This window comes from Fulmarus glacialis, unplaced genomic scaffold, assembly GCF_000690835.1.
Source record: "Fulmarus glacialis isolate BGI_N327 unplaced genomic scaffold, ASM69083v1 scaffold44583, whole genome shotgun sequence".
In the NCBI taxonomy this organism is placed as follows: domain Eukaryota; kingdom Metazoa; phylum Chordata; class Aves; order Procellariiformes; family Procellariidae; genus Fulmarus; species Fulmarus glacialis.
Window position 1 is genome coordinate 2,530 of NW_009205656.1, and position 8,914 is coordinate 11,443.

General features: G+C 43.4%; 1 protein-coding gene across 1 annotated transcript in view; it reads right to left on the reverse strand.

Moving 5' to 3' along the window:
• The window catches only part of EMC1 (ER membrane protein complex subunit 1), a gene marked incomplete at both ends in the record, with an annotated part of 10,550 nt that extends 1,641 nt beyond the window's left edge, over positions 1 to 8,909 (reverse strand). Inside the window, 19 exons of the mRNA XM_009575453.1 lie at positions 51 to 224; positions 584 to 721; positions 959 to 1,078; positions 1,317 to 1,478; positions 2,056 to 2,205; positions 2,450 to 2,649; positions 3,565 to 3,681; positions 4,108 to 4,204; positions 4,439 to 4,561; positions 4,807 to 4,866; positions 5,349 to 5,420; positions 6,059 to 6,226; positions 6,590 to 6,739; positions 7,112 to 7,238; positions 7,393 to 7,521; positions 7,981 to 8,074; positions 8,241 to 8,306; positions 8,587 to 8,711; positions 8,890 to 8,909. Coding sequence (XP_009573748.1) covers positions 51 to 224; positions 584 to 721; positions 959 to 1,078; positions 1,317 to 1,478; positions 2,056 to 2,205; positions 2,450 to 2,649; positions 3,565 to 3,681; positions 4,108 to 4,204; positions 4,439 to 4,561; positions 4,807 to 4,866; positions 5,349 to 5,420; positions 6,059 to 6,226; positions 6,590 to 6,739; positions 7,112 to 7,238; positions 7,393 to 7,521; positions 7,981 to 8,074; positions 8,241 to 8,306; positions 8,587 to 8,711; positions 8,890 to 8,909 — 2,292 coding nt within the window. The remainder of the gene's footprint in view (positions 1 to 50; positions 225 to 583; positions 722 to 958; positions 1,079 to 1,316; positions 1,479 to 2,055; positions 2,206 to 2,449; positions 2,650 to 3,564; positions 3,682 to 4,107; positions 4,205 to 4,438; positions 4,562 to 4,806; positions 4,867 to 5,348; positions 5,421 to 6,058; positions 6,227 to 6,589; positions 6,740 to 7,111; positions 7,239 to 7,392; positions 7,522 to 7,980; positions 8,075 to 8,240; positions 8,307 to 8,586; positions 8,712 to 8,889) is intronic.
• Positions 8,910 to 8,914: the final 5 nt, after the last annotated feature.

Genomic DNA, 8,914 nt, shown 5'->3' on the forward strand with positions numbered 1-8,914 from the left:
GCCCCTACCTCCCAAACGTAAAGAATGAGAAGAGAAGAGTAACTTCTTACCACCACCCAGTTCTCTGAATGAACAATGTGGACAGGTCCCTTTGCTTTCTTCTGTACTGATGAGTGGATGATCCTGCCTGTGACTCCATCAATCAGATATATTCCAATGAAAGTGCGCTCATGATGCGTATCTGTGCTCTCTGTCACCACAGCAAGCAGGTTTGGATTCAAGGACTAGAGAAAAAGAAAAAAAACAACTGAGACCCTCACTTTAGTGCCGCAGGCACCTTGTTTATCTGCATTTCATCTGGGACCAGGCATATAACAAAGAAAGTATCTTATTAACACAAATCACCTAAAGAAATCAAGTAGCTATTTCCCCATCATCAAATGTTCGACTAACTTAACTGCTGCATGAAAACATTTTATAAAAGAAATCTCCACCAAAATTAGCAACTTCTGCAGAGGGTTATGGACACTGATGCATATATGAAAAAATGGCACCACAGGGCAGCTAATCTCAACATAGTGCCTAGAAACCGTGCTGAGATCTTCCCATGAGATAACGCGTCAATAAAAAGTTCCAACGGCACCTTATAGAGAACGCTGCGGTCTCCCATCACGCGGCCCTGGGAGTGCACGTGCTCATTGGACCTCTTCCCTTTCACAGTCACTATCCTCTGTACTTCGGTGGGTATGATCACCTCCCAACTCTCCTCTGTTGTCAGGTCCTGCAAGAAAAAAACATGACGTAGGAGATTTTATCTTGTCCTCAAAAGACACCATCTCCACCACTAAGATGCAGGGAGCTTTCTCTGCTTTTGAATTTTAAAAGTTTCCTAGGCATGTTTTGAGGCTGAACTGTTTCTATTCTGAGCAAAACTCCATAAACCAAATAAGAGATCTACCATTATCCAGAGGACATTTAGGAAAGTGATGTCACTTGGACTGTAACGAGTCTTCCATACCTTTTTCAGCCTGAATCCAGAGAGTTTTCCCTGCTCAGCATCAACTAGATAAAAAAAGATAGAATGGGCTATTTCTTCTAACTGGCGAAGGACGTTTTTAGTTGCTGGGAAAGCTGTAACCTGGAAAAGAAGAATTGAAACACAGGATAAAAACCAACTGATGCACAAAGAAAACCCCCCACAACACAGAAAGATTATTTCAAACATGTCTACCAGGATAAGGTCTGTCTTACCAGAGTAACCTCATAGTTTTGTGTGAAATGTCACTCAACGGCATTTTTTTTTTATCTTGCTCCAAAAGGGAGGGGAACAATTAACCAGAACATGAAGAAAATTGCCTCCAGGCAAAGCAAGTTACCTTGTACTCATCGTCGATCAAGAGTAGTACTTTGGCATAGTCTTGATCCATAATAGGCAGAAGCAAAGTCTGAAGAATTGGACGCTTCAGAACAGGGGGAGCTACTTGACTTCTCTTCCCAAAGATGGGGTTAAAGACATAGAGAAAGCTCATTTTTGTTTCCTAAAAAAACAAACAAGACACAAAACTTTTTCTAAGGACGACAAAAGAGCTGGTTTTCTACCTGCTACCTGATGGCGTCGACTATTCATACCCTGGATTCAGCTATTCCATCCTCAAAATATTCTGTTTGACCACGCATATACTCTATCCCATATTTCTCTATCAAAACCATACCGTGGCATAACACCGTGTTCACGGCTTTAACTAAATCCTATCTGCCACCTGCTGAAGCAGTCCCAACACCTCATAATTTCTCCTCCTTCCTCCTGTATGGAGTACAAAACATCCTGCAGCTAACTAAAGGACAGCTGTTGTCACCTAGCTAATGGAAACCACACATGACTTACCTCACACAGCCACAGAAACTGGGTGAAATTATTTGTTTCAATAAAAGGCTTCAAAATGAGCATCCTTAAATTTTTTAGGATTGTGTGTCTACTTCCTTCCAGCTCTCACTCTCTTCCTGTCCCCACATCAGTGATAACCAGACAATATCCAAAAAGATATTTTCTACCGCCCTTTCAAAGGGCAGATTTCCATGCTAAGCAAGTTCAATGGATAGAGGAAAGGAACTCACCTTGTCCTTAACAAGCAAGGTACATTGTGGAGGGTGTGGGAAATGGGCTGTTGTTCTTTGGACCATCAGCTTAAAGGAGGAGCCCAGTCTCACATTCCTGAGATACTGCTTCCACAGGATGGTGCCAGAACTGCTTTCAATACCAAAAAGCTGAGCAGAGAGACACAGTAAAGCCAAAGTTTAGAAGAATACATCTCTTGCATTCAATTACTGCATCTTTCTTTGGGATATGACAAAGATAGGTAAGTCTTAGTTCCTCCCTAAAGCTACCACAAAACATTCTGCACATCTTCTCATGACATTCTGCTCAAAGCGTGGTTAAAAATGGGGGTGGGAATTCAGAGCTGAGACTCTGCTACAGTCTAGAAACAGATTCCTACCCTGGCTTCCTCACCTTTCCCGAAGCTGTGACCATCACCATCATTTTCTGGAGGTTGAATTCATCTCTGGCCAAATTGTCAATGTTAATCTCATTTTTAATCTGGCTCCGGGGTTTCCTGGCATCATAGAACATCTTCCAAAGATGGGCGGTCCAGGCTTGCAGGAGGATAAGCTGGGAGGAGAGCCGCTTCAGAAACATCCCCAGCAAACCATCTGCAAATAGACCAACAGTGATAACGAGGGAAGAAACATCACATCCCACTCCACAATCGAAATTATGGTCTCAGCCAGCAGAAGAAATACTGCCATGCATGAACCCATGATAATTCTCTGCCTCTGCCTCCCACTCCAGAGTAGCAGAGTTACAGTTATCATTCTATGATAGGCTCTGGCATTTAACAACCTTTTCCCACTTCACAGTGGTATAGCTCATTCCAAATGATGCTCTCATCTGCAAACCTCCTTGCAGAGTACATAATCTTTTCCCTTGTATTCCTTCTTTCTCACTGGTACACTCATAGCAAGCGCCCACCTAAAGCTTACCCACCTATAAGGTCTATAACTCCCTCTGCACTCATTACTCAGAGAAAGAGAAGCCCTTGAAGTAAAAAAAATACTTAATTCTGCCCAGTCAAGGTTTATATTTAGCTTCTCGAAAGGACCGAAACACCGGACTTCAACTATATTTCACCAGTGAGGAAAGCAAGCAGAGTTCCACTAGGAAGCATTAGTCAGAAGTATTAGAAAACACTGCATGCAGTCTGAGGTTACCTTGAATGGCTGCATCCAGGACAGCAAGAAAAAACAAAACAAAGCAAAAACAAAAGCTATTGCAAATGAGTCTTCCAGAAAGGGTCAAAGGGAAATGTTTAGGAGAGATGGTCAAAATCCTTCCCACTGCTGCTGCTCTTTTTTGAATATAACAATGCAATACGCTCATGCCATCTGCATTTAGCACTGGACTTCAAAAGTTTAGACAGAAATGGGTTTATTTCTGCTCATTTTAATTGCCATCAGTAGAAATTTTAATCCTAACTCTCAGCTCAGAGGAAAAAGAAAACAATAAATACATTTGTTCAGGAAGAAAAACAAACTCACAAAGGCAATTCCGCTAAATCTATGGCTTACCTGCTTTCTTCCCAAATTCTCCCTCCAACTCAGCCTGTGCACCTGTCAGCGGTAGATCCACCATCTCCAAGCTTACCACTTCTGCCAGCGACTCCTCTCTACTCCATACAACTTTTCCTGGAAAGAAATACAAGTAGAATATTGGAAAATTGATGTCACTGAGATGGACTTCCAACCCTTTCTGCAAATTAACATTTTTGCCATGAGGATCTTTTCCGAAGGAACTTTGAGGAAGATTGACAACAGGACTTAGACTCAATTCCTAGAAAAAGTGTTTTGAAATCTGCAGAAAACCCATGAAATTCAAAGGCTCTGTCTGCACAAAGAACACTGCAGAACTGTTTTCTCAGATGCAATGTTTTGTGAAGGTGAAAGAGTCTCCAGTACCTTCTACAGGACTTAGGACAGTTAAAATTCATTTTGCCAGTTTCCAAAGAAAGCAATGACAAAATACAATCATTTGGGACTTGAAGTTTTCTTCTTGTCCTACAGTGACAGGTGTGCACTGTTAAAAATGGAGTAGGTTAGCTGTTTGCCAGTTACCTGGCTGCTGGAGGAACATTAGCATGTGGTCTTCTGTTTGCACCAAGGCTCGATAGCCCACAGAGTCATCCTTCTTCAGGAAAACTTGGATGTATAGCTGGAAAAAAGAGCAAGAAAAACAGTGAGGTTAATGATCACATCATCTCCTTGGAGAAAACCGAACTCTCAGGTGAAACAGGAGCAAACAGTGTGGTTGCATGCAGTAATCCGGTTTGTCTGCAGAATGCTTTTCACCTTGTCTGAAGGGCTCTACCAATCCTGTCAAATCAGGGTATGGAGGGTATCGCAAGCCTGATAAACCACAGGACTGAAATAATCTTTCCCTGCTTACCTGCTGTGGCTTGGCACCGCTCTGCTCCAGGTTAAATGTAATTGTGGTATCCAACAATCTTTGTCCAGTTTCAACCAGGTAGAGATTAATATTGTAGGTTTGATTGGAACAGGTTAAGGATTCCTGTAACAAGAAGCGGAAAACAGCTGAGTTAAACATACATTCCACACCAAATTCTGCAGAAGGATTTGTTGTTGAGCAAGAACTGTGGCTTCGAGATATTTTTCGATTATTTATATGGAGCTGCTGCAAAACATCAGTCTCCAAAAACATGATGTAACACCTTTTTAGTTCTGTTCCCACAGGCAAAAGAAGAAAATGGACTGTCAGGAACTTCTGCTGCTCTTGGGAACATGCACACTTTATACCTGCTTCCGGGAATCCTCCACAGTACTTCCAGGATGAAGGCCATCAGAACTTCCAGGTTTCTGAAATGAGGATGAGAAGAGATAACATGGTTTCAGACCCCAATAAGAGTATTAAAAAAAAAAGGGTTTTGAGTGCCTGACAAGCCTCAGCTTGACTCTGAAAACAGGCAGGAAACATTTCTGTTCATTCTATTCTATTTCTGGTAAAAATGAAACCTTGCTAAGTTCGGTATCCCTAGGAACTGAAGTCTTCTATAGATCAGTAAAGCCAATGCCTAGGTGACATGCCCTCCCTACACAAGTCTGAAACAGGCTGCACACAGGACAGCATGCTTCATCAAGCAGAGATAGCCTTAGCTGGATGTAATCAAGATCTGCTTGCATTACCAGTGTCTTCATATGTCTGAGAAGCTAAATAAATCTTCCTCTTCCCCAAGTTACTCATCCCTGGGCCTGTGAAGGAAAACATCTGTGGAACCCACCCCCAGAGCATATCCATGCTAGAGCTGTGCTGGTTACATAGTACAGCAAATTGTACTAACCAGTTCACTCCTGCAGGTCAGGACAGCAGCCACAGTTTTCTCCCCAGTTGTTGCAAAACTCACAAGAGCTGCCTGAAAAGAAAAAAACCAGCAAGAAACCATAAAACAAACAAGCAAGTCCCCAAACCCACCAAAAACGACCTTTGCAGCAAATTAAGCCATACTGGAATTAAAAACAGATTATATTTCACAGCCAAATTTTAAATTTCATTGTTTCACCAAATAAAAAAAAAATTATCTTTTATAAGACTGAAAATACTTCTCAAAGATGGAAATAGTTGACCTACCACAGGCTTTTGAACCATTATTATCCATTAATTAATTAATTAATTTGAACCATTATTAACCATTACCACACCATTATCCAGTGTTACTGAGATTTTTAAAACCTGTCAGCTGGCCTAACAAAAAGTACTGCTGCACCACCAGCCACTTAAGACACGTGTGTTTCTCTATCCACCTCAAAACCAGGAAACTACCCCGATGCTGACAGTTGTCAGCCACAAAGCATACCTACACTGATGTCTGGAAATATTTCAGCAGCTAGCACAAGTTAAATCAAATGGTTTTCAAGTATTGCAGCCAAGAGCACAATTTAAATCAGAAGCTCAGCAGCTTGTTCAAAATGCTTAGTACAAGGCTATTTATTTATTTTGAAGAATTTTAAGCTGTAGATGGCCCTCTTGCTTCAGTACATTTATCTTGGTTACCTGCTGGAAGTCCCGAAGGTGGCTGAGCAGCCCATGTTTGTACTGCAGCAAAGAGAAGTGGCTCGGAGACAGCTGCAGGAAGAACTGAGTCCGCGAAGCACTGATTACATTGGGCTGAGTGGCCAATACCCTGGGCTGGAAGCCATCAGCGAACTCCAGGTCAAGTGACTGTGAAAGGGAGACAAGCATATGTGCTCATGAGAACTTTTTCTTCACTGAAACTAATACCTTCCTTTTATCAGCAGTAATACAAGCTTTATGAAGAGGTTCCCCATGTCAGGATAAACGTACAGCAGAAGCAATGAGAACTAGGCTCCCATTGGAGCAAACTCTGGAGACATCAATCCAGAAGAAATGATTAGACAAACAGTGTCTCTCGCTTCCCTCAAGTTATGGATCATGCTCCCCTGCACACCCCACTCAATCATTCTGTAGTTTACTGACAGGAGAACCCCTAAGCTGCCGGGCTCAGTCAGGCACCAAACCAGCTGGACAATGGATTACGTGCAATGCTCTTTCAGCACTTCTCACCTGCAGCGGGATCTGCTTCATCTCCTGCTCTGTCTCCAAGGAGCAAACATAGAGTGAATGCGTGTCCACGTCCATGCACACCAGCACTGCCTCCCCCACCACGCTGCACACGCTGTTTAAGCTCTTCAGCCACGGGGCTGCTACTCTGATCTGGCAAGCGAGACATAAACAAAGAGATGAAGTTGTCAAAAGCACAACAACTTCAAAAAACCAACTTGGGCACAACTAAGAATTTAAGTCAGAATTATTTTTACCCATGATCCTGGGAGAAACTATCTATCAGCCTGAGATTTCCAGGATGGTCTTGATGAACAGCTGCAAGTCTAATTAAGTTTTGCTTTCAGGGCATTCAGCAGTGAAATCCATTTATTGGCCCATAGACAATGCCAGTGAAAGGGAAGTTTATCTGTACTACAACAACAACTAATTACTCTCCACACCACACCACACCCCAGCCCATCTTGTTGGAAGTACATTTGTTAACATCAGATTCAGTATTTTGGATCCATAATCAGGTACTACCTGTTTTGTAATTTCTCCATCTTCTACGCTGAATGTTAAAATGTTCAAGTGGCTCTGGGGAACAATTCCAAGCACGTGGATCACTCCAGTCCCATGGGAATACAACAACTGGTACTGAGTACTCTCACTGCAGAGAGAAGCAGCAGCCATGAAGCACCGTCTTCTCATGTTACTGTTTTCAGATGTTTTCAAAAGTATAATGCAAGTACAGCATCCTTTCCTCTCCAAGGCAACAAGCTCCCTATCAGAAGTTTGCACTTCTACTCAAAATATTTTCTTACCTTTCTGGTAAGTATTCCACCCATTTCTGATGCCCATTGGAAAGGTAGTGAAGAGAGATGGCTGCCTTCTTCAGGACTGCCACATATTTCACCACGTCCTGTAGCCCCACCAAACGAGCCACCTGGAAACTAAGCACAAGTCAGAGACAGTAAGTTAGAAAGTAATTTTCTTTTAGGAAAAAAAATCACTCTGAAGACCTTCTTCAAACGTTTAATATCAATCTTGAAGTACGATTTATAGACCCCTTTATCTATCCTTGCTGATCTCAACAGAGAGCATTAGGCTGGAATCCAAGCACCCCAAACGAGATGCACGTTTAACATACTGTATATTTAAAGAAAAAATCCATGTTTGAAAAAAAATCTGTATCTCTTCCTCTTACTGGTTTGCTAGGAAACAGAAATAGCATTAGATTTAATTGTGAAGTTGTGGCATTCATAAAGAATTCACCCAAATGTTATTTTGGAAACTTTACATCTAACTAATCTTTCTCCATAATGCAAGTCCAGACAAGGTCAACAACCCCTTTTTTCCTTCCTAGACCAGCATTACAAAGAGAATAAGACAGCGCAAACACGAAAGCCTACCTGCCAGTGTCCAGGGACGTCTCCCAGTTCAACCCTCCGATGTTGGTCTCCCAGGAACGCAGAATACGCCCAGCATTGGACACAGTGATGGCATCTGCCCAGGAAATGAAGAGAAGGAGATGAACAAAGAACTTGTATCCCACCACAGATGAACAACACGATGACTTCTCGCAAGTTCAACTTGTGGTCTAACATGTGGTTGAGATCCCACGTACACGCACAACTGCTAGCCCAGCACACTATCTGCATGTTCTCCTTACCCTGCCCATGGATCAGCATCGCATCTATTGCTCCTTCGGGGGTTCCCTTGTCTACATGGCGCCACACTGAAAGAAACAGAGTTAAGAGAGAACAAGATTTGTCCCCCCACAGGCACTTGTTTGTTATTATTTTTAAACCTAGACTCTTTATGGCAATATACTTATACAGAGAACAGTCTCCCTACCCCAGGCAACAGCTTTTGAACTACCAGCTGAATCGTCTCAGTCCGACAAAGCAGTATCACCAGCAATAACTTTCCAGTATGAAAACATGGCGCAACTTGATTGACACGTTAGCCCCAGCGCAGCAGGCGTTTTCCCCACAACAAAACCCCGCTTCACTCACGGATTTCGCCGCTCCTGGAGTTCAGGGCGGCCACGACGTTCTTCTCGGTGGCCACGATGAGCTTCTTCGAACCCTGCGAGGCCTCCAAGGAGGCGAACTTGAGCTTCCCCACGTACTGCTGCCTCCTGGGAGAGGAAACCCAGCGGAAGTGAGACGGGACAGCGGGGCGCCTCGCTGAGGGGGTGTGGGGGGGGAAGGCCCGACAGGCGGCTGCAGCAGGAGGCAGCACGGCGGGCCCAGGACCGGCTTGCAGGAGGAGGACGCCGGCACGGTAGGGACCCCCAGCTTTCCCCCAGCACTCACCAGTCGAACTTGCCCACTTGGTCCT